This window comes from Symphalangus syndactylus, chromosome 16 (genome assembly GCF_028878055.3).
Source record: "Symphalangus syndactylus isolate Jambi chromosome 16, NHGRI_mSymSyn1-v2.1_pri, whole genome shotgun sequence".
NCBI lineage: Eukaryota > Metazoa > Chordata > Mammalia > Primates > Hylobatidae > Symphalangus > Symphalangus syndactylus.
This window is the reverse complement of record NC_072438.2, coordinates 16,314,960-16,342,845: the sequence shown is the minus strand read 5'-3', so window position 1 is coordinate 16,342,845 and position 27,886 is coordinate 16,314,960. Positions and strand designations below refer to the sequence as shown.

At 45.1% G+C, this 27,886-nt stretch overlaps 1 protein-coding gene and 1 long non-coding RNA gene across 7 annotated transcripts in view; one reads left to right on the top strand and one right to left on the bottom strand.

The window, feature by feature from the left end:
• EVC2 (EvC ciliary complex subunit 2) overlaps positions 1 to 27,886 on the bottom strand; it is a 145,887-nt gene that overhangs the window by 84,639 nt on the left and 33,362 nt on the right. For all 6 annotated transcript variants that reach the window (XM_063619376.1, XM_055245654.2, XM_063619377.1 and 3 more), the window contains exons 8-9: positions 13,322 to 13,456; positions 11,023 to 11,162 (exon numbers count right to left, since the gene is read on the bottom strand). In XM_063619376.1, the coding sequence (XP_063475446.1) occupies positions 11,023 to 11,162; positions 13,322 to 13,456 (275 nt within the window). The remainder of the gene's footprint in view (positions 1 to 11,022; positions 11,163 to 13,321; positions 13,457 to 27,886) is intronic.
• On the top strand, positions 1,597 to 25,827 carry LOC129464440 (uncharacterized). Its single transcript, XR_008651594.1, has 3 exons — positions 1,597 to 1,759; positions 5,816 to 5,939; positions 25,633 to 25,827. It is a non-coding gene; the product is annotated as an uncharacterized lncRNA (long non-coding RNA).

Genomic DNA, 27,886 nt, shown 5'->3' with positions numbered 1-27,886 from the left:
TATAGCGGAGCTTAGAGAAGTAGAAAGGCCTGCTTCATAATTAGGTGACATTTGTCTCCCTAAAATTTCCATCATTGTGCCAGGTTCCACTGTCTTACCCATGACAACCTTGCATATATCTGATGATTATAATCAGGTGATCACAAAATATCACCAATCCAGGCTAAACAGCCTTAAGCATCTGACACGGAGCCTTGCAAGCCATGGTGGGGATTTGAGTTTTACCAGGGGACAGGGGGAAGCTGGCGAAGGCTTTTCAGCACAGGTGACCCAACCGGGTTCACTGAAAAGGTGCCTCTGGCTGGTGTGTGAATGGACTGGACGGTCAGGGATGGACGTGAGTTGGTGGTAGAGGCCAAGAAGGAAATAGCAATGGCTGGGACTCAGGTGCTGGTGATGAGGTGTTAAGAGGTGGAGAGCTCCAGGAGGGAGAGGGGAGAAGTCCCGAGCAGGGACCAGTGTGGAGGTGAGGAGAGGCTGCGTCAGGATGGCACTGCAATTCAGCCGGTTGTTTGTGGTAAACACCATGTTTACCACATGTGACACTGTATAAATGGATTTCCGGTTAAGGACAGATGCACCCTCCGGGGACTGTCAGCTGCCCAGCACTGAGATGGAGAACTGCATGTGTTTCCTGTGGCTGCTGTAACAAAGTACCACAAAGTGGGTGGCTTCAACCAACAGAAATGTCACCTCACAGCTCGGAGACCAGAAGGCCGAGACGAAGGTGTCAGCTCATGCAAACGGTAGGCAGCTGTGCCAGGAAGTTAACGTCCTCAGGAGCATCCTCCAGCCAGCAAGGGCTTGGAGCTGCTGGTGGATAAAAACCCCAAGGTGAGGGAGATGGCAGGGAGGGTCTGCAGCCTTAGACGAGGATTCTTGTGACTCAACTCAGAACCAACTAGAGGATGCATCAAACTAGAGGATGCATCATTGGGGTACTCTGCTGTCCTGCAGAAGTTCTCAAACTATTAAGCATCAGAATGACCAGAATGATTTGAAGATATAAAATGCAGCTCCCTAGGCCTGCTCTCAGGTTCTGGTTCAGAAGATGTGGCTTAGGGAGATGTATTTGTTTCGTAGGGTACTTTCTTACGTAGCCAAGTACCATCAGCTGGATGGCTTAGAACAACAAACATTTATTCCCTCACAGTTCTGGAGGCCAACGGTCCAAAGTCAAGGTGTTGGCAGGGATGGTTCCTCCTGTGGGCTGTGAGGGAGGATCCGTTCCATGCCAACTTGGTGCTGCCAGCAACCCTTGGTATTCCTTAGCTTGTAGCTGCATCATTTCAGTGTGTGCCTCTCTTCACATGGGGTCCATCCTGTGTCTATGTTCAGATTTCCCTCTTCTTAGGAATATACCAGTCATGTTGGATCAAAGCCCACCCTAATAGTCTCACCTTAGTGAGGTTACAACTGCAAAGATTACACTTCCAAATAAGGTTACAGTCACTGTCCGAGGAGTTATGACTTCAACATAGCTTTGTGAGGGGACACAATTCCACCCATGACAGCAACCCTGAAGGGACTGCAGTCCCTCTCCATCCATGACAATATCCAAGTAGAAATGGGTTGGCCATCTATTAGGCATACCAGAGACTATTCCTGCTGTAGCCAAGAATTTGGGCCGGATGACCACTAAGATCCTTTGCAGTATCCATATTCTAAGATTCTGTTTTCCTGGGAAGGTGTAAACTGCTTTATCTTCAGGTTAGCTCTTAACTCATGAGCTGGGACAATGCTCTTTCCCCTAGGAAAGGTAAGGCCATGGTAAAAAGTCTTTTCCTCTGGACAGAAAAGGGGCATTTGGTAAAAACTAGGGAAATCTGAACAGACTGTGAACTTTAGCTAATAATAATGTATTAATATTGGATCATTCACTGTAACAAATGTAGCATGCTAATATAAGACATGAGTACTAGGGGAAACGGGGTCTGGGAGATATGGGAACTCCGTATTCTCGTCTCAATGTTTCTATAAATCTAAAACTGTTCTAAAAAATAATCTATTACGTAAACAAAAAGTACAGCTGGACTCCTTAATGCGTGCCTGTTACAAACGAGGCCCACCCTCTCTTCAGCACTGAGATGCCAAGAATCTGGAGCTGCAATGGGAACTTGAAACGAGCGGCTGAAAACAGGCCGGGCATGGTGGTTCATGCCTGTGATCCCAGCACTTTGGGAGGCCGAGGCAGGCAGATCACCTGAGGCAAGGAGTTCGAGACCAACCTGGCCAACATGGTGAAACCCCATCTCTACTAAAAATACAAAAATTAGCTGCAGGTGGTGGTGGGCGCCTATAATCCCAGCTACTCAGGAGGCTGAGACAGGAGAATCGCTTGAACCTAGGAGGCGGAGGTTGCAGTGAGCCGAGATTGTGCCACTGCATTCCAGCCTGGGTGACAAAGTGAGACTCCGTCTCAAAAAAAAAAAAAAGAGGTTGAAAACAGCCTATATATCCTATACGGAGAAGAGGGGGCCTGGAGTCAGCCCTGGAGCCCAGGGAAGGCCCCCTGGCAGAGATGGCAGTTTTTGAGATGGGGTCTCTCAGAAGCTCCTCTTTGAGAGAAGAAGGAGGGCACACATGAATTTCTCCGGGTTCTGGAATCCACAGTGCCAGAGGGGACCTCTCACTGGAGACGCCTCTCCCTTGCATTTACATCCTTGAGGTTTCAACTTAGCAGTCAGCTTCTCCGTTCCCTAAGGCGACTCTGCCCACCTGCCTTTTCCTTGCATTTCCAAGGGTTTCCTCCAATCCTTGGTGGGCAATGGCAGTGCAGGCCAGGAGCCCAGGGGCATCACTGCGGGGGTGGCTGGAGTTTTGCTGATGTTTTCTGAATTCTACACTGTGCCTGGAGTAAGGAGAATCCTATGGACTGTGCCGTTGAGGAAACTTGGAACCCAGGCTTGGCTTGGGCATGTGGGTCACGGTTAATCCGTGTCCAGGGGTGTAAGCACCATTCCAGGCCGCTGAAGGAAGCCACTCTGTTGTTGAGTCAGGCCCCGCTGGCCATAACTGAGCAGAACGAGCAGTTGGGGACAGAGTGAGAAACATGCTGAGTGTCATGGGTGGGGTGGAAGCTGCCACTGCAATGCTGGTTCCACCTCGCGCTGTACGCTGCACCATGCTTCTTGGCACATGAGTCTTCTCTTCCTGCAGACAGTGGGTATTGAGAGGCTCCCTGCTTTTCTTGGCTTCCTCCCTGGCACCCAGCCTACATCATGCCTAGCGCTGAGGGAGAGCACAGTAAACACTTGCCAAAAGAACAGAAGGTGTTTTTCAGACAGAACTCCTCAAGAAATCCTCACCTTGCTGGCAGATGACAGCGAGAGTTGCCGTGGGAACCCAGCAGGCGTTCCCTCTGCTCTGCTCTCCAGTGACCCCTTTACAAACCCCATAAGAACCCCATCATTTCGGGTGCTGCACAGGAACCTGCCACCTCTCAGGAAATCCAGAAGCAAGGATCAGGTTTGAGGATAGGGCTACTGTCCATCGTAGCTGACCTTTGCTCCTGCCAGCCATCTGGTGCTCCAGGTGAACTCTGATACTGATGCATCCAGAAAGGTAGAAGGGCCTAGACACAGGTTATCTGTATCATGGGGCTGGAGTGAGGAGGGATTCAAGGGTCCACGAGGACCCCCTTTCACAGACTAAGGCCTCTTCCCTGCCACCACCTGTATGTCCAGCCTCCTGCAGTCTCTCCTCTGGCACTCGTTCCCTCTGCTGGAAATGCCTCACACACATTCTGACAAGTCCTAATGGCCCTTTAGACCCAGCCCAAACATGCTGGTTGAGGTTCACCTGGTACCGCCAGGCCTGCGCCACCCAAGGGACAGGGTTTGGTGTGGGAAACAGACACAATCCGAGCATCACAGACTGTGCTGAGAGCCTCAGAGGCAGAGCACGCATACACAGCCCCTGGCATGGACCAAATGCTTAATCCACATGTAAAAAAAAAACGGAAGGAAGAGAAGGAAGGAATGGAGGGAGGGAAGAAGAGAGGGAGGCAGGGAGGAAGGGAGGGAGGGAGAACAGAGTTTCAAAACAGCTTAGAACTTGGAAGGGAAAGAGAGGGGCATTATTTATGGGCCTCGTAAAACTGACCACCACCCCACAACGATCTCCAGTGGAATATATCACAACAGGTCATGAAGTGAGATGGTTCAATCCCAGAACTATTTCGTGAGCATCTGCCATGTGCAAGGAACCAGGTCTATCCCGCTCAACTCTGAGGGAAGTGGGGGAGGTGGGCGAGCTGCATTCTAGACTCAGAGAAGAGCTGCTTCCACTCAGACCTTAGGCTCTTCCCTCTTTGTGAGTCTCCTCTTGCATGATCTAAGAAGAATCTCCACCAAATGGTCCACAAACAGCCAGGAAGCACCAGAGGATGTCCTGGCCTTGGAGACAGAACACCTGGGTTTGAGCCCTGGACCAACCATTGCTGATGGACAGGTAACTGTTCCCAGCATGCCAGTGTCTAAGAAGACCCCTCAGCTCCTCAGAAACATTCCATAAACCATTCTCTGACACACCCCATCGAGTCCTCTAACCGACTGACACCCTCCTTTCACTTCTTCTCGAGGTCCCTCAAGTCTCCACTTCCTTCCTCATCCTCTTGAGATATTGTGATCACTTCTACCCAAAGATTTCCAGCCCTAATTCCTGGAACCTGGAAATATGACCTTCTAAGGGAAAAGGGCCTTTGCAGATATAATTAAGTGAAGGATCTTGACACAAGGAGACTATGCTGGATTATCCAGTGAGCCCTAAATCCAGTCCCAAGTGGCCTCCTAAGAGAGAGGCAAAGGGAGATTTCATACACACAGAAGAAGGGGAGGTCACGTGCAGGCAGAGACAGAAGTAAGTTGGCCACAAGCCACGAAGTGCTGCAGCCTTGGAAGCCCCAGAAGCTGGCAGAGGCAGGAACAACCCTCCCAGAGCATTTGAAGGGGGCATGGCCCTGCTGATACCTTGATTTCAGCCCAGAGAAACTGACTGGGAACTCTGGCCTCCAGAACAGTGACAGGGTGAGTTTCTGTTACGTGAAAACACCAAGGTCAGAGTGATTTGTTACAGCAGCCACAGGATACTAATACAGCTAAGTCCCTATCCCTCTCCCTCTCACCTGGAGAAGCTCTCCAGCTCAGCTCTTGTCCTGGCACCGGGATGAGGTCAGCACTGCATCGCATTGTATAGATAAGGCAACTGGAGTCACCAACATGGTAAGTGGCAGAAATGGGACTCAACCCCAGCAGTCAGGCCTGGGTTTTAACCACTGGGCTCTATGCCCTGCCTGCCAGTGGCCTCCATGCCTCCATCCAGACCACTGAGACCACTGCAGGGGAAGGCACCTCGTCCAGGCAGGGAGGCCCACCAGCCTCACACGGGCACTCCATGCTGCTCGGCAAGTCTGGGTTTCTCTAGTAAGCCACTTCCCCATGGTCAGGACTGTTTCACACTTTTTACATTCCCGCCTTTTCCTCCCCTGCTGTCCTTACCTTGAACTTCATTGAGAAGCATCTGACAGGTTCATCCCATGTTCCCTCCCCAAGCCACACACCTGCTGCATCTACACAGACTCTGCCGTCCTTCCTACCATGATAGATGATGGCCCAACTCCTGTCCAGTCCTTCCATCAAACAGAATCTCCCTGCAAGAGTGTCCCAGCCACAGGACATCCTTGGAGGAAGCTGGGTAGCCTGAAGAGCCACATCACATCTGGAAACATGTTGTGTTGTCTTCTGGTTTGAGTAATGCTGCACCTCCTCCTAATCTTTGCTATCATGTATCTTATAGCCTCAAATTTTCTCTGCAGGCGACTTTCCACCAAGAACACCATTGTGTAGAGGCACCTACTGTGCCAGGCACTGTTGGAGGCACTGGGGATGAATCAGCAAGCAAGACAGAAGGTCCCTGCACTCACAGAACTTACTGCTCAGGTGAGTAAGATGAAATACAACAACATTAATTGAAAAAAAAAAAAAAAAAAAAAGAGGTAGTTTCCGGCAGCCTTGAGTGTTGTGAAGAAAATTAGAATTTCAGGATAAAGAATGGAGGCAGTGCTGCTGTAGGGAAGGCCCCTCAGTGGCTCTGATGACTCTTCAATCTCTGTGCCCTCTACACCTCCCACCCTGGCCTGGTCCTTTTTTGGGTCCTCAAATGTCCACATCCCTTCCCACCTCCTGTGCATGCTGCCCACTCCAAAACGCTCATCACCAGCTCTCAGCTTAACAAGCCTCCTTTAGAAGAGTCCTCTCCAAGATTCTTTAACAGAGCCCCTTGCCCCGTCATAGCTCTGACCATAGTGTAGAATCAAAGAGTTACCAGCGCATGGGGTTGTGTTTGCTTGTGTACGCTCAATAAGGACAAAAACCAAGACTCTTACTTGCTAGTGTCCGCCAAACAAGAGTCTTGGATCTACCACAGTGCTTGGTGCAGAAGGAGACCTCAGCAAGAATCTGTTGGATTCATCAATCCATTAATTGCTTTTTTAAAAAGTACTGCATGCATGAACCAGCAACCCAATCAAAGAACAAGTGAACAAAGAACCTTGGATGAGTTGTTTAATTTCCTGGGCTTCAGGTTTTTAGAGATGAGGAACAAAATCATTTCTCTAAAGTGTTTACAAAGAATAAAAAGAGTAGTAGTTGTAAAAATATACCATATGGTTGGCACATAAAAAACTACTAAACACACATATTTAAAAGCCTCAATTTGACAAATACTCATGGAACACTTACTTTGTACAAACACAATTTCGAGATAGTTTAGAAGCAATGTTGGTAGCATCCAGAAAGAGTCCTAAGCTCGTTCTAATAATAGAGGAAACAGACATAGATCTGAACTTCTTTTTTTGTCTTATGTTCTTTGACTCTGAAAAATCTAAGCTCAGTCTTTTCAAAAAGCTGTTCGGTCAATAGAAGAAAAGATTGAAAACACTCAGGCCTAAGCCAAATCCATTACTATCTGTGTGACCTTAGGGAAAAACCAATAAACCTTTCTGAACCCCAGCTTCCTGATCTAAAACGAGAGAGTGGTGAGAATTAAATAAGATCACAGGCGAGAGGTGTGTGGCAGTGGTCAGGCCCAGAGTAAGGCTGGAGCTAAAACACGCTCGGCACTCCATGCCCCTAGAAGCTTCCAGGACCAGCCAGTCCTGCCCAGTTCCTCCCTCCTCCTGGTCCCAGCATGTGCTGGGACTGAGTCCACCTCCATTATAACCACGGTCAAGGAGCCTGATAAAAATCAAAGGAAATATTCCTTCCTCAAATCCTCTCTGTAAGAGACAGCCTATGAATAAGCAATGTAAAAGATAAACCACCACGCACACCTAGGAAATGCTCTTTGTCAAAAATAACTCAGCAGGATAGAGCAAAGTTACGGCTCTGATGGGGCTTGAAACGAGAGGGCAATCAAGTCACCTAATGGCATATTTCGAATCCCAGCTAAGCTTCATGTTAGAATTACAAATGGGATAACTGATCTGCCAGAGAAAAATGCTATTTTTAGTGCAGAGTGTATCACAGATTTCCATGCATACTAAGCTTCTGCCATTCTGAGTGACATTTTCTTTCTGGGAGCATCTAAGCAGGACTACACAGCAAGATGGAAAGATTAAAAGTAATTGGCAATGCTATAATTGAAAAAAAAAGGCTGGGTTCTTAAAACTAGTGTCCAACCACAATGCCTGAAACTGAATTGGCGTTCAATAAATATTGAATGTTGGGACAGGAGGGAGGATGGGAAGCTGGGGGAGAGGAAGAGAGGAATGAATTTAGCTCACAAGCTGAACAGTCTCGGTGCATGCTTGATAATCAATGCTAAACACTCTTCAGGCAAAATAAGACAAGCTCCCAAGAGAAATGAATATAAAATTCCAGAGGTACAAGAACAAAATCATTATAAACTTCAACATTCCTATTGTACTCAAGCATCAGGACTGGCAAACTGCAGCAGCTGCTTATAATTTCATATAATGTAGGGATAAAGAAAGACTGGGCTTCTTATGCCCCATCACTTTTTGAATAAAAAACAAAGACAGGAGGATTAATACTTTCCTATTTTAAAGTATTAATTACTTTAGTCGGAAGGCTATAGAGTACCACACACTTGCAAATTAAATATCCAGGTGCTGATTGCATGATCCAAATCATTTCACTCTAGTTTTCATTTTCATGTTTTGTAAGAAAACAGACTTTTAGCTCTGAAATCATTTGATAATTAGCTGCTCACACCACTTAATATAATAAGTGACATTTATGAACCTCTGCCAATAACTTCGCCTCCCATTGCTCGTCCATTTCTCCCTACTACTTCAGACAAGGTGGCAAATTTTAATTTGTAATCCTTGGCATTCTGATTAGGGAATTAAGTGAAAACGAAGAATGGCATCTGGATGGCTGCACAAGGCTTAATTAACCAAGCCAGACAACTCTGGCACCCAGAAATGGATTAACAAGCCCTGACTCCCCTCTTGGTGCAAGGTCAGCCCTGCACTTACGAGGCTCCAGGCTTGGCTCTTCACCAGGCACTCAGTGAGGAAGGAGCAGCCATTCAAAAAAGAGGAGAGTCCCTTTCTTCTGAGAACAGTCACTGAGCTCACAAAGTGGCATCAGTCAGACATAGCAGAGCTCTTCTCTCAGGCCAGTAAGTAGTTGCTCCTGAAAAGGATGAGGCAGAGCCATTTCTGGTTCTACCTAGGATCTGCCACTTTGTGTCACAGGACACCATTTCCTGGACCCAGGGAGATAGGATCAGGAAGCTGCTCAGTTTTGCTTCCCAGGTCTCCCATTTTCAGTATGCTTTCAATTCTCTTGAGAAAGACTCAAGGAAGGGCTAATCACCCTGACCACTTCTCTTTAGGGTCTGCTAATCTGACCAGGGCTCACAGGCAGCTATCACCATAAGGATGCATCCCCATCACAAGTCTCTTTCACATCATTACACATGACAGTATCACAAGGCTCTAGGTTATGGGTTCCCCATTTGAGAGATAAGAAAACCAGGCTCAGAGAAAGTCTGTAAAATATAAATGTGCCTGAGCCTAAATAGTGAGGAAGCTCAAGTTCCATTCTTCACTCACTACATGTATCACTGTGGGTAAACCTCTCAGCCTAGCTGAGCCTCAGCTACCTCAACTATCAAACACTGAAAATAAGATGCCATACCAAAAAGCAGTACCAAATTAAATAAGGGGTGTGACATGAGCACCAAATTAAATAAGGGGTGTGCACATTTCTAAATGCGACATAAACATAAGGTATTTTATCTGAAAACATAAGGCATTACAGTTTATTGTCATCTTGATGATTCCAAATTCACAGAAATTATCCTCCAGTGGGTAGTGAGTGGACAGTAAGCCACACACCTTTAATCTAGAATAAAAAAGGTTTCCTATAAATGGAATCCAATTTGAAGGGTTCACATTTGGCCCCATTATTAATCATCAGCAGTCTAACAAGAAAGCAAAGAATGTTAAAATAAAAATAATCAGATATACCAAATAAGAATTTGATCTGGGAGAAATGAAGCCCAGCTTTGAATGATCTCAATCTCTGATTGGATTAATATAATCCATAATTATGTTGCTAGCCACTCAGAAGAAGATAACATCACCCTCGCCCTGAGATTGTCTTCTCAACTTCCTATACAATGTCTAGCACATAATCAAAAATACACAGAGATACGAGACAAGAAAATATGATCAAAAACTGAGTGGTACTCTAGATAACAGACACAGAATGAGGGTATAGATAATAATGTCTTCAGTCAGAGACTTCAAAATAATTTTGTTTGGGAGTAAATAAAAAAATAAGATTGAGATTTTTGGCAAAAAAAAAAAAGGAAAATTACAGAAAATATAAAGAAGTCATCTTAAATATCTGATGAAAGGAAAGAAGGAACGGCAAGACCATGCTGATGAACCTTATCTAGTTAAGGTTACCTATTAGACTGTGACCCACGTGTCCATCCAGGAGAAATCTTGGACAATGATTAAGAGCCTGGACCATGGAGCAGATGACCTGAGTTTAAAACCTGACCCTATCATTTACTACTATATGCCCTTGGGCAAGTTACTTGATCTCTCTCAAGTTCTCATCCATAAGATGTTACAGAGAGCAACACCTACTTCATGGGCTTGTTAAGAGGATTATACGAGTTAGTTCTGTAAAGTTCTTAAACAGTGTCTGGCACTATCTGCTATTGCACATAGGGAGTATGATGTTAATATTCATTAACTACATAAGAAGAAATGAATTCAGTTCAGCACACACTCACATCACCTGGTCTAGCCTCTCACCCCTGCTGCCTCTTCTTTATTTTCTATACTCAATACCCCAATCTGCACATCAGCCACACTTGGCTACTGACATCTCACCAAACGCACCTTGCTCCTTTCACATCCTTACATCTGCCCTTTCTTTCCTCTGTCTGAAAATTGTTTCCACGCTTAATCAACTTGGAAAGCTTCTTCATAAGCTTTCAGAATCAATTCAGATTCTCTCCCTCTTAACTAATGACTACTAGACTTAATACCTGGATGATGAAGTAATCTGTACAACAAACCCCCTGTGATATGAGTTTACCTATATAACAAACCTACACACATATCCCTAAACTTAAAAGTTAAAAATAAATTTTAAAACAATTTTAAATAATTAGTTCAATGCCACCTGCTCTGGGAAGCATTTCTATGACTTTCTCAGAAGTAATTACTTCCTCTTCTGTGCTCTGCCAGCCCTGACCGTCCCATTAGCATGGTGGTCACCCAATTTTGTGGTCACTTCTGTTTATGTTTCAGTCTTTCCTACTAGATCAGACTTCCTTAAAGCAGGAAGTATGTCTTCTACACCTCTTTTCCTAGACGCCAAACATCCAGTACATAGCAGTTGTTGAATTACGACTACAGAGTGACGAATGATTAACTGAATGAATGAAATATACTCAGTGTTTGGCCTTATGTCACTGTCGTTAAAACATTCATCACATCTGTGAAAATATAATGGGATTTAGAATTCTTACTCTTCTAAGGCTTGAAGCATGCTCCCAGGGTCCTCGGAAGACAGAATGTCTATCATTTGGTCATTAAGGGAAAGGTCCTCATTCACGCCATCAGCTGAGGTGAACGGCAAGGGTTCCAGCTTGCTCTCATACTGCCAAACCTTCAGGAGAATTGCAGAAATAATAATTGATTGGGCTTTCTTGTGAGTTCCATGTGCTGAGAAAGCCAGGAGGGAAGGCCAGGGGTCTGCAGTCAGAGCACCCAATCAGCCCCACCCCTGTGACCACGGTAAACCCAGACAAACCTTTGCAAATGTCCCCGAGCCTCCGTTTCCTCTACAAAGAAATGGGATCATAATTCCAATAGCCCTGCGTGAGGATGTTGTGTGGGTAAAGTGGAACAATGGACAGAAAGAACTTTTCAACCTGTAAGACCTATAAAATATTTCACTATCATCATCTTTATCATTATCAGGTAGAGGAAACCTCACAACGGGTATGGTGGACCTTGACATCAGAGACCTGGCTGGTTTCTAATCAGAATATAGGATTGAGCAGGGCGTGGTGGCTCACGCCTGTAATCCCAGCACTTTGGGAGGCTGAGGTGGATGGATCACTTGAGGTTAGGAGTTGACACCAGCCTGGCCAACATGGTGAAACCCTGTCTCTACTAAAAATACAAAAATTAGCCAGGCGTGGTGGCAGGCGCCTGTAATCCCAGCTACTCAGGAGGCTGAGGCAGGAGAATCGCTTGAACCCAGGAGATGGAAGCTGCAGTGAGTCGAGATTGTGCCACTGCACTCCAGCCTGGGTGAGAGTGAGACTCTGTCTCAAAAAAATAAAGAAAGAAAGAATATAGGATTGTGAGCTGGAAGTGACATTAGAGATAACTAAGCCCAACCCTCTGATTGGATAAGAGATATATCTGTTTTGTCTCCAACATCATTAACTCTGCAAAAATGCATGATAGCTATAGCTAACCTTTAACAATTCTTGTCCCTGTGCCAGATATTATTTTCAGTGCTTTCTTTGTGTTATCGTGAAGCTGTTACAACAACGAAGTGTTGGTGCTCCCACTTTACATATAGGAAAACTGAGGCCACAGAAGTGAAATAACGTTAGTGAAGGTGACACAGCTCAAAAGAGCCCGGTTGATTTTTGACCCCAATCCAACTCTGAAGGCTGCCTTCTGTTTTAGTGCAGGCCACTGACCACCACTACGCTGGCAAAAAAATAAAGAAAAATGTGAGAAGAGTTCATTCTGTGACGCCAGGGAAAAGGTACTGCAAAGTCTTCAGGCCTTAAATCAAATTCATACTCTTGCTTTCCTCTGTGCAGTTCTCATGATCTGCCTTAATCTCTGGAAAATGAATCCTGCTCTGACATCAAAGCAGCAGGGTGCGTTTAGTTCCTCTGATAACAGCTTTGGGAGAATCAGTACAAGGTCTGATTAGATGGGACGTTTTTCTTCTCACTTTTGCCCGCCAAGGAGATTGTAGGCTGACCTCATTTTGAAATGACAATCCTTTCCTCCAAGAAGCAGGGACAAAATGAGCAACAGGCTCCTCACACAGGCTGGGGCGGAATTTCCAGCCTCCAGAGCCCCTGGGCAGGACTAAGTCCATCAGGACCCAGGTCCCTGATGAAACACACCCTTTAACAGCCACCTTCCCTTTCTGCCTCTCTTCCCACCCCCTCCCCTTATGTCCTGGGATCACTTCCCACATAAACTATTTGAATTGGAATTCTAGTCTCAGGTGATGGGCTGCGTGTGGGTGACGGGGTGCGTGTGGGTGATGGGATGCGTGTGGGGTGACGGGATGCGTGTGGGTGACGGGATGCGCGTGGGGTGATGGGATGCGCGTGGGGTGATGGGATGCATGTGGGTGACGGGCTTTGTATGGGGTAATGGCTGCAGCGGTTCTCCCCCTGGTTGCTGGTTAGAAATTTTAAAAACGACTAAACCAGGCATGTTGGTGCGTAGCTGCAGTCCCAGCTACCTGGAAGGCTGAAGCAGGAGGATTGCTTAAGCCCAGGAGTTCCTAGTTGTAGTGTTGTGTGATTGTGCCTATGAATTGCCACTGGACTCAGCCTGGGCAGCACAGCAAGACCCTGGCTCTTAAGAAAAAAAAAAAAAAAGAATGATGGGGATGCATCCCAGAACAAACATCAGTTTTGGAGGTGGGCCCTGGGCATGGGGTTTTGTGCACAGCTCCCTCAGCGATGCTGGTGGGGATCCAGGGCTGAGACCCACAGAAGTGGGGGATGAACTTCAACCTGACATCCACCACCTTCCAAACCACCCTCAGGGAAGACTCACCCGATGTCTGGTGAGCATGTTTCCCTTCAGACACTGATAGCGAACCATGAGGAAGAGGGCAGCCCAGGTCAGCACAAGGGAGAAGAGGAAGGCGATGAAGAATCCTGCTGCGTGGAGGCCATGGTGCGGCAGAACCTGTGGAGACAAGACGAGAGCAGGATTCATGCGTGGTCAGACTGCATGTCTCCCAGGCCACACAGATGATAGAGTGTCAGAGCAGACCAAGCAGGGAGCCAGGGGACTCACTTGCATTTGAGTCCCGCTCTGCCAGCTACCAGCTGGCTACCTGGAGGCCCTCGCTGGTCCTCTCTGAGCCTGAATTTCCTCACTCAGTGCATGACAAGACTGTCAAAGACCTGAGGCATGGTGATTTGCACACAACAGCATCATCCAGCCGCAAGCCTAGCACATCACAGACACTCAATAATGTTAAGTTCCCAAATCAAATACACGATAATCCGAAGGAAGCACTAGGGATCTGTGACATTTTCTGAGAATCATGGGTAGAATTTTGCAGATGCCAGAGGAAGAACCCATGGCACTCTCACCTTCCCGCTACCCTCTATAACTTTAGATTAAATAATTAAACGCCAATTTTTACGGTATTACATTTAGAGAAAATCTCTTGTCTTCTGACTGGTGAGATTAGTGGGCCACATTTACCCCCACCCCTCCTTCCCTGCTTCTGCCTTCCAGCATTTTTTAAGTTTATAGCATATATATTTTGTTCTGCAACCAGAATTCAATCCTGATTATTGTTTATAGGTTAATCCCAGCAACTACAAATTTTAAAAGATAATATTATTATTATGATTAGGCAAATGTTGCTCACTGCAGAGTAAAGTAATTGGATCCAATCCTGTGTCACTAAATATCCGCCCCTCAAAGGAGTATGTTCCTAATTCAGTCCCTTTTCTCACACTTTATCAATTATTCCAAATCAGGCTACATTTTTAGTTTGCTTCAATGTGAATTAGCACTTACTTGTGTGACATTTTGTTTTTCCTGAAGTTTTTCATGGCGTATCTTTTTTCTTCCTAGCATACACCCATGTTCGTAATAATACTATCTGTTACAGAGAGTCAAATTTACGTTTTCTTAAAGTCATCATTCCAGAGTTCTCTGACTTTCTGATCTAATCAGACCTGGCTACTTTCTAGGTTTTCTGGTATCATAGAGAGCTTTTTCTTTTTCTTCACTGCCTTCTATATTGTCACAGCATTACTCATTGAAGAAAAACTGTTTCTTGGATCCCATTTCTTCCTTTTTCTTGGATAATTCTTTTTTATTTTAATGAAGTATCCTAAGTATCTATTTATTCTCAAGTAAGTTTGTTTAGAGAAGATGTTCTTTTCTCACATCTGGCAATGCTGTCACTTAGTTCTCAGTTTGATTGACAGTATGGCTGGCTACATAATTCAAGGCTAAAATAACTTTCCCTCAAAATGTTGATGGTGCCACTCTACTGTCTTCTGACAGAAGTGTGCCTGATGACCTTTTAGAAGGATCTGTTTTTGTTTTCTGGGTGCTTTTTAAGATTTCCCCCTTTTCCCTATAGTTCTGAATATCTTAACATTTAAAAGAAGATATTTGAATACATTTCTAATAATATATAAAAAGACTTATATACTAATGTAACTTTGCAAAAAATACACACAGTATAATCTCCATTTCACTAAAATAATGTGCATATATAGATATACATGTGTAAATTATACAGAAAATCCTCCAGAATTTTATTTGAATGTAATTTCTTGATGAGCTTTTCCACCTTATTTATGCTTGTTTTCTAATATTTCTGCAATGGCTAGGTATTACTTGTGTAATAAGAGATAATTATTATTATTACTACTATTATTATGACGATTATAAAAAAAAGTAAGGCAAATTTGATAGATGAAAATCACCCAGACTGCTGAGGCTTTGTCAACCCAAATCACAACCCAACTTCTTCCTGTTTTCAATCCTGCTCCTTTCTTTTTCCTTTCATAGGGGGTCACTGATTGTACCAAGGGTCCCCAAGGCCACCTGCATACAATCCCACCCACAAGTATGGTTTATTACAGCAAAGAGATACAAAGCAAAGTCAGAAAAGGGAAGAATGGAGTAAAGCCCAAGGAAAACCAGGCATAAGCTTCCAGACTCCAGCGGAGTCACAAAAGACGTGCTTAATTCCCCCAGCGAGGGGTTGTGACAACTCATGTGAAATATTTTCTACCAGGGAAGCTCATTAGTGACTCAGTGTCCAGGGTTTTTATTCGAGGCTGATCACACAGGCACCCTGTGCCTGGCATGTACCAAAATTTCATACTCCAAGAAAAACAGCAGGTAGTCAGCATAAACTATAGGTGTAAAAAGCAGTTCAGGCACAGGGAGCCACTCTTAGCAGTTTTAAGAAGATGGGAATTCTGAAATCCACGTTTCCAGACATCAGCCCAGGATCAATCTTGTAAGAAAGCTTTTCTAAGGATAGCAGCCTTCAGTTTGATATGCTAACTCTTCTCTGCACAATGGAAAGCATATTATACCCCCAATTCTGCATCAGCATCTCTCTCCAGAAAAGCCAACCTGTGACAATTAATTTAATTCAAAATGGCTCCAGACCATGGGATACCGAATATATTGTTTAGGAGCTAGAAGACAATTAGCCTATTCCTCATTCTTGCAGCCACAGTGCAGACTGTAGTCAAGGTTACATTTTTTCTGACAGACCAATGAGGCCACCCTGACCTTCTAGATTGTCAAAGCTAAGTTAGGTCAAAAACAGGAGCTTCAGTTCAAATGCTTATTGAAACCTGAATCAAAGTGTGATGCCACTTATAACTCACCTTTGATAAATCAGCCTCTGTCCACAGAGGCTGTTATCAGAGACTGTCAGAGAACCAATTCTGTTTTCTTGCTCTAACATCCTCCTGATCCTAAATCTTGAATTTTGATTAGCACCAAAATGAAATCCAAGTACTCCATTTGTTCTAGACATGTCCCTCTGCTCCCTAAGCCCTGATTGTGTACCTACTAGACAAGAAAAAAATCGATAAGTGAATAAACATAAATAGCATTGCATGGAGGTTATGTCAAAATATTGATGGAAACTAAAAAAAATCTGTCTGTAAAAGAACACAGTAGCTAAAGATCAGCAATCTGTTTTCAAGATTGTTAATCGTTTTTTCATCTTCGAGAAGAGGGAATGGGAGGTAAAGGGGATTAACAATTTTGGTCACCTACAAAACGCCAATCTCTGGGCTAGACAAATGTAGTGAGTTGAGTTGAGTTGTGCTCTCCAAAAAGACATGTTGAAGTCCTAACCCCAATAGCTATGAATGTGACCTTATTTAGAAATTGTCTTTGTAGATGTAGTCAAGTTAAGATGAGGTCATACTGGGTCACAGTGAGTCCTAAATCCAATGATTGTGTCTTCATGAGGAGAGGACATTTGTAGACACACACAGAGAAGATGGCCATGTGAAGATGGAGGCAGATACTGAGTGATGCTGCTATAAACCAAGGATTTCAAGGAATGCTAAGGATTTCTGGAGCCACCAGAAGCTAAGAAGAGACAAAGGAAGATGCTTCTCCAGGGTCTTTATAAAGAGCGTGGCCCTGCCTGCCTACACCTTAATTTCAGACTTCCAGCCTGCAGAACTGTGAGAAAATTAAATTGTTGTTTTAAGGTACCAAGCTTGTGGAGATTTGTTATGGCAGCCTGAGGACACTAACACAATGCTTCATATACTTTACTTCATTCAATCTTCTGTAATCCCGTGGAACACATATCATCCCTGTTCTACTGATAAACAAATGGAGATGCAAAGAGATTAAAAAATTAATTGAAGTCCACAGCTAAAACAGAATTAGTTCTGCTGGACTCCAATGTCTACATCTGTCCCACTAGAGCTGGACACTACTTACTGTCCAGGGGGCTGTTTTTCTAAAATATTTTTAGTCCTAATCTCCCACACCATGGTAGAAGTTAGTTGTATGATTGACATTACATATGGGCAGCATCACTCTACTGTAAAAGGCAGGAAAAGAACTCTCTCGTATGTTCCTTCTCCCCTTCTGTCTCCCTGCCTCCCTCCCTCCTGCTTCATGAAGTGGAAGTGGACAGCTGAGTCAGGCTACCTCAAATCTCTTCCTCTTTCCACTTCCAGCTTCTAAATCCACATCTTGAGATCTTACTTTCCTTTGGCCACAAGGGCATTGCCAAGAAAAACTGAAGAGTAGAGGTACTGTGGGCAGTTCAGTGGAGCAGGGTCTAGATCAACGCTTAAAGTAGCAACACAGTTGTGGGAATGGAAGCCTGGATCTAGCAAGAGGGAAAAACCAGGGCCAGTTCTGCAGATCCCATCACCTTTCACACCCTTCTCTTACAATTCCTGCTTACTGACACCAAGTGACAAGCAAACCTAGGTACAGCCTACCTCCATGGGGCAAACCCACTCATGACCCTCACTTTCTTCATTTATCTGTGTTGTTAAATTATGTTAGGTCCTGCCCTGCCTACAACGCCTCTACTCTTCAATCTTCTTCCTCAGTGAAGAATGACCAAAGAAGAGTAAGATTTCAATATGTAATTTTATGAGAAGGAGGAGGCTCCATATAATCACTACCATCACTATCATCACCACCAACATTAATATTACCACCATGATTATCAACATCATCAATATCCCCATCATCACTACCTTCACCATCACCATCATGATCAACATCTTCATTAACACCATCATGATCACCATCAGCAGCAGCATCACCATCAAATTCATCATCACCATCACCACCATGACCGTCACCACCATCACCATCGCCACCATCAATATCAACATCATCAATATCTCCATCATTTTCATCTTTACCATCACCATCAACACCATCATGATCACTATGAGCAGGATCTCCATCAAATTCATCATCACCATCCCCACCATCACCATCACCATCACCACCATCACCATCGCCACCACCATTATCAACATCATCAACATCCCCATCACCATCATCTTCACACTGGCCATCACCACCATCACTATCAACATCATCAATATCACCATCATCTTCACCATCACCATCAACACCATCATTGTCAACATTATCAATATGCCAATCACCTTCACCATGACCATCACCACCATCATTATCAACATCATCAATATCCCCATCACTATCAATATCCCCATCACCATCAACACCATCATCAGCAGCATCACCATCAAATTCATTATCACCATCACCACCATGACCACCACCACCATTACCATAGCCACCATCATTATCAACATTATCAAAATCCCCATCACCATCATCTTCACCATGACCATCACAATCACTATCAACATCATCAATATCACCAGCACCATCATCTTCACGCCTACCACCATCAACACCATCATGACACCATCAGCAGCAGCATCACCGTTACCATTGTCATTTCAGAGAACATGTATTATGCAGATACTAAGCACCAGGGATGGATCCAAGTGCTTTACATGTATTAATCCATTTAATCTCCACAATAATACTCTGTGATGGGAACTATTTTAACCCCCACTTTATAATGTCATTGTAGAAATAAGTTTTTAAAATGGCCCAAGGTCACAGAGAGAGTAAGTAGTAGACCCGAGACTCACATCCAGCAGTTGGGGCTAGTGGCCTTCATACCCCACCTGCCTCTCCTAGGCTGGCCCTTTATCAGTAGCCCTGCATCGAGCCATCAAGGGTTTGTGCCCCTGTTAACACTTTCATTCCCACTCTGAGTATGCAGCTCACCTTTTGGGGGTGAGGGAGTAGTAGCAGGGCAGGATTTTGGAACTCCTGAGTCTCTGGCCAAAAGCCTTCCTAATCCCTTCAAATTTTAATTTTGTCCACAGACCAGGCTTTATTCCCTTTTTAATATTTCAAACAATACCTTATTTATTTTTGAGATACAGTCTTGCTCTTGTTGCCCAGGCTGGAGTGCAATGGTACAATCTCGGCTCACTGCAACCTCCACCTCCTGGGTTCAAGCAATTCTCCTGCCTCAGCCTCCCAGGTAGCCTGCCACCATGCCCAGCTAATTTTTGTACTTTTTGTAGAGATGGGGTTTCACCATGTTGGCCAGGCTCATTTTGAACTCCCGACCTCATGATCTGCCCACCTCGGCCTCCCAAGGTGCTGGGATTACAGGCGTCAGCCACCACGCCTGGCCTCAAACAGTATTTTAAGTGCAGAATTCTTACATCCATTTCACATGTGTAGAAACCAAGGTCTGCTATAATTTTGTTTGCCTGAAACTCTCTATTTAAGTGGATACATCAAGTGGGCTGCCAGGTTTGACCCCGTGTTTTGATGTGACACTACACTTTCCTGATGTTAATTCAATGAGTCAATGGAGCCCTGTACTGGGTGCTGGAAGAATGAGGAGGAACCAGAGCCAGGCCCTACTCAAGGAAGCTCACAGCCCCACAGAGGAATGAACAGGCAGGCAGATGCTGATGCCACAGTGTGTCTGGGCTGAGGCTGGGGAGCCTGGAGGACTGGGGGAAGGAGGGGAGCTCCTCTCCTAGCTCAAAGGACAGGAGAAGGCTTTCCAAGAGGTGATCCAGTGGGCAGAGGAGAATGAGCTGGGCCAGGGGGAGGGCGAGCCTGGAGAAGGACTGGCCTGAACAAGGCCTGAAGCCAGCAAGAGAAGCAGCCCCAGCCCGACAGGGCCTTCAAGAGCAGGTTAGGGATTTGCTGTGTTATCCTAAGGGAATCAGGGGAACAACTGAGAGGCTTTAAGCCATGAAGAAACATAGTTAGATCAGTATTTTAGAAAGACAACTCTGGCCGCTGTATGACTTCAGCCTGGAGGAAGGTAAACCTGGATGCCAAGGGAGAAATGGGGGGCATGAAAAGAGGCTGCAGGAGGCAACAGGACACGCCAGCAAGGACCATGGAATTTGGCCTTTGATGGGGGTTCAACTCTTAGATCCACTCCCTTCCACACTGTGGGAGACTGGGTCTCCCCAGCCCTGATAGGCAATAGGTTAAAAATAGAATTACCATACAACCCAGGAATTTCACCCCCAAGCATACACCCCAAATAATTTAAAACAGGTATTCAAACAAAAATCTGTACTCCGATGCTCACAGCAGCACTGTTCACAATAAGCCAAACATCCTGATGAATAAAGAACATGTGTATATCCATATAATAGAATATTATTCAGCCATAAAAAGGAATGAAGTTCTGGTGCATGCTACAACATGGAGGAACACTGAAAACGTGATGCTAAGTGAAAGACGCCAGACACAAAAGGACATGTACTGTGTGATTCCACTTATCTGAAATGTACAGGATCGGCAAATCCAGAGACAGAAGCAGATGAGTGGTTTGCCAGGGGCTGGGGGAGAAGGAAATGGGAAGTCACCAATGGGTACCAAGTTTCCTTTCGGAGTGGGGAAAATGTTCTGTAAGCAGACAGTGGTGATGGCTGCACAACACTGTGAATGTAGTAACTGTCAATAACAGTAAATGTTATGCTGTGTATACTTTACCACACACACAAAAACAGTGCCTAATGTTTAGGGTTATGGTACACAGAAGTCAGTAAATCTGAGCCGCTATTACTACTACTGTTGTTGGCTGGTGGGAAGGGCACAGATCAGGAGACAGAGTCAACGGAGTGTCGTGATGGAATGGATATGTAAGAGGCCAGACACGGGAACCAACAATGTCCCTGAATCCAGCTCGGGGGGCGGGATGCTGGTGGGACCCACCGCTGCAGTGACGAGTTCAGAACCGGAAGTGGCTGAGAGCACCAGAATCAGCCCCATGTTAATCATACTTCTGAGATTCCTTTAAACATGCTGCAGCCAAGTTCCACTGAGAATCACTATAAGTACAGATTCCAAAGAGCATCTTTACCTTAAACCTCATTGTCTAAGAATAAAGAAAAAGAGATGGTTATCCCAGCTTCCCATCCCCCAGAGTCCTCCTCACTTTCCTTCTTGTCTCTGGAAAAGAATCATCCGCGATTACCACCCTTTAATCACATATTAGCAGGAGCAGATGCCTTTGATGCATTCTGTCACTGCATTTATGAAGAGCGATGCCGGATAAACAGGCCTTTCAAAACGAATGCTTTAAATGCTCAGAATCCAACACCAAGTTACAAAAGCATGATGAAGAATTGTTTACAGAGTTTGACTTCACTTATATACTAAATATATTCATAGTCTTGTGGATGGCGAGATGTGAACATGTTAGCAATGGTTCTCCCTGCTGGTGGGATTATGGCATGAAGCTATTTTATTCTTCCAACTTTTCTGTACGTGGAGGGTGGTGGTAAGAAGAGGACATTTCTTCAAAATGCCCACAGTGGCCTTATATTAAATCCCACCCACCCAACCCTTCAAAACACAGAAAATGCTTGATGAACACGGGAGATGACATGAATGTTTCCTCCAGAACAGTGTCTAGGAATCATTTACTTGAAATCTTTTACTTTGAGCTTGAGACCCAAGAAGCAGAGAGGTAAGTGGCTTGCTGGCCCTTGTCACACAGTCCTTGAGGGGCAGCCCTGAGGGCAAAGAGACCCTTGGCCTCCCAGCTGACAATATGGGCAAGAGTGAGATCTCGAAGGTAATCACAGGCAGAGACAATCACACTTACCAACGCAGCTTTGCTAATTTACCAATCTAGCGAATAGCATCTGGAGTAGAGAACACATCACACAGCATGATTCTGACTGCAATGATGTTGAGTTCTGAACCTGGCCAGTTCCCAGAGCCTCTCTGGACCACAGGTTTTTACTCTAAAATGAGAAAGTTGGACTAGATAATCTTTAAGGTCTCTTCCAGTTCAACAATTCTATTCTGATGTCAACAAAAATGTATTAAGTGCCATCCAGAGAAATAATCTCAACTTCACACAGTGCCAGGCTTTAATAAATGATCCAGTGCAAAGGACCCCAGCCAAGGGCACAACTAGCTGGCCAGGGGAGGGCTAGGGCATCACAGTGTGCAGACGCTGGTCAGGGTCCAGAAGGAGGTTTACAAGTTGCCCAAAGAACAGGTAAGATAAGAACAGGATGTGCAAAACCAGAGCGTAATAGAAAACAAAGGCACCCAGTGGCCCTGGGAGATGGTTAGCAGGGGTCAGCTTTCCTGACGGATCCTGAATGGGGGCCCCTCAAGAATAGAAAGCAGGCAGCTTTGTGTTTTAGGCAAGACCACTCCAGCGTGGACAATGGGCTGGGTAGGGAGGAAAACGAGGCAGAAAGGATAGGAGGCTGGAGCAATAATCAAAACAAGAAATGCAGATTAGGGCAATGGTTAGAATGTCCACAGAGAAGGCAAAAATGATAACGTGCAATTGTGTACAAACCCCCAGGCCTACAAATCCAACTCACGGCCATGTGATTTTGCCTACAGAGTGACACGGGCCACCACTGTGCTTCAAGGGCATCTCGTAAGCCTCGTCTTTGGGAGATTCTCATATCGTAGACAGCTAGCTATTGTGGCATTCCATCTCTCATAAATTAATGTTAAGATGTTCTTTATTAAAAAAAGATGCTCTTTACATATTAAAAACATGAATCTTTTGTCTCTTATGTATATTACAAATATTTCCCCAAGTTTTTCACTTATCTGAGTGCTGTTTTTAAATGTAAAGTTTGTAACTATGTGTACCTAAATCCACCGTTTTCTCCAGATCATATCCTATTAGCCCATATTTACTTTTTATAAATTGTTATATTTACTTAGATTTTAATCTAATTAGGAAATTCATCTTTATCTTTCAAAAGACCCATTCAGTTGTTACCAAGTTCATGTATGATACATCCTCCTTCTCCCATTGGTTTAAAACATATTTATAGATGTGTGTGTAGATTTTATCTCTTGTTCCATTGGTCTGATGTTTCTTGTAGCAGTCAAATGCTGCATTAATGTAGCTTTGTAATATTTTTAATATCTGCTAGGGTAAACCTCCCAAATTACTCTTCATTTTCAAAACCTTCCCATCTGGGTTCATAATTTATATTTTCAGATGAAACTATGATTTTTTTCACATCCCCTCTAAAGTCCCATTAAAATTAGTATTGGAGGCTGGGTGTGGTGGCTCACGGCTGTAATCCCAGCACTTTGGGAGGCTGAGGTGGATCACCTGAGGTCCGGAGTTCAAGACCAGCCTGACCAACATGGTGAAACTCCATTTCTACTAAAAATACAAAATCAGCTGGGCCTGGTGGTGGGTGCCTGTAATCCCAGCTACTCAGGAGGCTGAGGCAGGAGAATTGCTTGAACCCAGGAGGCAGAGGTTGCGGTGAGCTGAGATCGCGCCACTGCACTCCAGCCTGGGCAACAAGAGCAAAACTCCATCTCAAGAACAACAACAAAATTACTATTGGAATTGCACTCTAAATGAATTGGGGTACCATCACAATTGGTTTAAATGTCTCTCTGATTAGACCTGAGATCCTGGCAGCAGAACACTGTGACCTGTTCTCCTGGTGCCCAGCACAGTACCCGGCTCTTTCATGGGCACATGTGATGAACACAGAAGGGGATATCTAGTGCCATCTGAGACCTGCATTCAATGTGTGATTCTTATTGTCTCTCAAAAAGACAGTACTCTCATCCAGGGGACAGAAAGGGGAAGATGACTTCTTGAGAAAAAATGAGAAACAATTTCTTGGGGACTCGTTTTCCTTGGCTGACATGTGTCAGTTTCACCCTCAGGAAAGTAACAGGAAATTAAGGAGATAATGGGGTAGCTCCCAAATGCGGCAGAATCTCTGTTTACACAATGGAAGCCTCACGTCTTTACCCTGTATTTTTAAACTGCCTGATGCAAATGTCAGGGGTGCTGCCACCCTCCTGGCAAGCTCATCCTATTCATCACCATTACACCTGTCTGGTGTAATTCCACTATCTCTTCAGGTCCCCCCGTCAGCCCTGCTGGAACACTTGCTATGACTGCCATGGCCTTGCCTCACCCTTATGTATGTGTCACCCAGTAGTGTTTGGTTCATGCCTGACCAGCAGTCAACACTGGCTTAACCTAGAAGTCAGATCTTCCGCTGCCCGTTCTCCAACTTTAATTAAATTTTACCTTCAAGACCTAATTGAATTCTTTCTCCTCCAGGAAGCCTGCCAGTCCACCCAGCCCATGGAGTTCCCTCTCTCTCTGCTGTCAGTGTCCATGGTACAAGCAATCTATATTTCAGGTCACAAACTCACAAACTCAGTGAGTGCTGTGCATTCTTCGGTCTTTTTTTTTTCATGTACTGCCTCATTGTGAGGGTGGGGATGGTAGGTGACAGGCAACCCGAGTGTCCATGCTGCCGCACACTCCATTACTTCCTAGAATCTTGCACTGAGCCTGACATATACTTATAGCACCTGTGTGGCCCCCGTGGGCACTGGAGCATGAGGCCCTGATGCAAAACATTCATTTTCAGCATCACAGAACATTTGGCACAGCTGTGTTGTTCTCATGTGTAAATAATAGTAATAATACTGCTGACGACAACAGCTGACGTTTATGGAGCCGTCACAGTGCCGGGCACTGTGCTGAGTACTTTACATCCCTTGATCCATTTACCTCAACAACCATCCTATGAAGTGAATATTGTTATTACTCTCATTTCACAGTTGGGGAAACTGAGGCCCTCAGAGGTAAGTGACGTGCCCAGGGTCACATGCAATCAGTGGAGGGACAGGGATTCAAAGCCAGGCCTTATGATCCAAGGGTCTGCTGGGCCCACACAACGCCATAGGGCCACCCTGTGCGTACACCTCCTCTCCCCACTCAACAGGGAGCTCCCTGAATGTGGTCCACAGCCTAGGGACACCTGTCTTGGCGGCTGGTGTGGCTGAAATCCAGCCCCAGCTCCACGGCCAGGACTTGCATCCACAGGTCTGCATCCCAAGGGGCAACTATTGCTCTTTCTCCTGAAGGCAACATGCAGGTGACGGGAAGCCTGGAAGACCTCAGCATGGCTCAACTCCATCCACAAGTGAGCCTGCGGCCGCAGGGAAGAGCTCAGAAATACCCTTACATGAGCATTCTCTGCCTTTCATTACACTCATACAGCGACCAACCACCTCCTCCTGAGCCGCAATCATCGTCGTTGACGACAATAAGCTCAATCACGGCATATTTACCTGTTGTGTGCCACCTACAAGGTACCGCACAGTGGGGGACACGGGCGGATCCGACATGGCCTTCCCCGCCAGGAGCTCACAGGCTACCAGGAAGACTTGTTACCAGTGCACCTGACCGCCCCACTAAACTGAACACTCGCCTAATGCCAGCCTTGTGCTTTCTCTTCATCTCTCCTGTGCAGGAGTCTGGCTCTCTGGGAGGTGGTGTGGCCCAGTGCCTGAGAGCAGGGCTCCGGAGCCAAACTGCTTGGGTTCAAATCCTGGTCCTGCCACTTACTAGCCATGCAGAAAAGAGTTAACATCTCCAGCCAGAGACTGGCATCCTCTGAAAGCCCTTCCTGTAGGGCTGGGCCTCAGCTGACGCCTGGGAACATGGATTTTGGGGTTTCCAATATTTTCTGGTAAGAGTGACTCTCTGTTTTCAAACAGTCTGTGCAAACAGTGTGGCTTATGCTGAGCACCTGCTTTCCTTCTGGGAGTCTGGAATCTTGGTATATGCCAGGCAGAGAGTGCCTACGTGGCCAGCCCCCAGTGAAAATTCTGGCACTGAGTCTCTAAGGAGCCTCCCTGGTAGACAATACTTCACACGTGTTATCACAACTCATGCTGGGGGAATGAAGCATACCCTCTGTGACTCTGCTGGGAGAGGACTCTTAAAACTTCCAGGTGATTTTCTCCAAACTTCTCCCCATGCAACTTTTCCCTGGGCTGATTTTGCTTTGTATCTTTTCATTGTAGTAAGTCATAGCAGTGGGTACAACTACAGGCATGCAGCACCTAACAACGAAGAGATGTTCCTAGAAATGCATTGTTAGGTGACTTCCTCATTGTGCAAACATCACAGAGTGACTTACACAAACCTAGATGATCTAGCCTACTACACATCTAAGCTCTATGGTATAATCTATTCCTCCTGGCTACAAACCTGTACAGCATGTTACTGTACTGAATACTGTAGGTAACTGTAATACATGCTAAGTATTTGCATATATAAATAGATCCAAGTATAGAAAAGGTACCAAAGCCTGTAATCCCAGCACTTTGGGAGGCCGAGGTGGCCGGATCGCTTGAGGTCAGGAGTTCAAGACCAGCCTGGCCAACGTGGTGAAACCCCATCTTTAATAAAAATAAAAAAACTAGCTGGGTATGGTGGTGGGTGCCTGTAATCCCAGCTACTCGGGAGGCTAAGGCAGGAGAATCGCTTGAATCTGGGAGGCAGAGGTTGCAGTGAGGTGAGAACGTACCACTGCACTCCAGCCTAGGCAACAAAGCAAGACTCTGTCTAAGAAAAAAAGAGAGAAAGAAAAGAAAAATATGTATAAAAGACAAAAAAAAAAAATACACTTGTATAGGAAATTTACTGTAACTCGAACTTGCAGAACTGGAAGTTGCTCTGGGCCAGTGAGTGAGTGAGTGGTGAGTGAATGTGAAGGCCTAGGGTATGACTGTACTCGACTATGGACTTTAGAAACACCGTACCCTTAGGCTACACTACATTTATTTATTCATGTTGAGACAGAGTCTCACTCTGTTAACCAGGCTGGAGTGCAGTGACATGATCTCAGCTCACTGCAACCTCCACCTCCCAGGTTCAAGCAATTCTCATGTCTCAGTCTCTGGTAGACAATACTTCACACGTGTTATCACAACTCATGCTGGGGGAATGAAGCATACCCTCTGTGACTCTGCTGGGAGAGGACTCTTAAAACTTCCAGGTGATTTTCTCCAAACTTCTCCCCATGCAACTTTTCCCTGGGCTGATTTTGCTTTGTATCTTTTCATTGTAGTAAGTCATAGCAGTGGGTACAACTACAGGCATGCATCACCTAACAACGAAGAGAAGTTCCTAGCACCACCATGCTCAGCTAATTTTTTTTGTATTTTTAGTAGAGACCGGTTTAGCTATGTTGGCCAGGCTCATCTCGAACTCCTGGCCTCAAGTGATCAGCCCACCTCAGCCTCCCAAAGTACTGAGATTACAGGCATGAGCCACTGTGCCTGGCCACTAAATTTATTTTAAAAATACATGCTGTGCAGGTTTCTTCAGCAATAAGTTAATCTTGGCTTATGTAATTTTGTATTTTTTATTTTATTTTACTTTAAGTGCTGGGATACATATGCAGAACGTGCAGGTTTGTTACATAGGTATACATGTGTCATGGTGGTTTGCTGCACCTATCAACCTGTCATATAGGTTTTAAGCCCCACATGTAATTGCCCTTAGCCCCCAACCCCCAACAGGTCCCAGTGTGTGATGTTCCCCTCCCTGTGACTTTATTACCTTTGTAATTTTTTTTTTTTAACATTTTGACTCTTTGGTAATAACACAGCTTAAAATACAAACACACTGTACAGCTGTACAAAAATAGTTCCTTTCTTTATATCCTTACTCTGTAAGCTTTCCACATTTTTAAGGTTTTTTTAAAAAAAACTTCT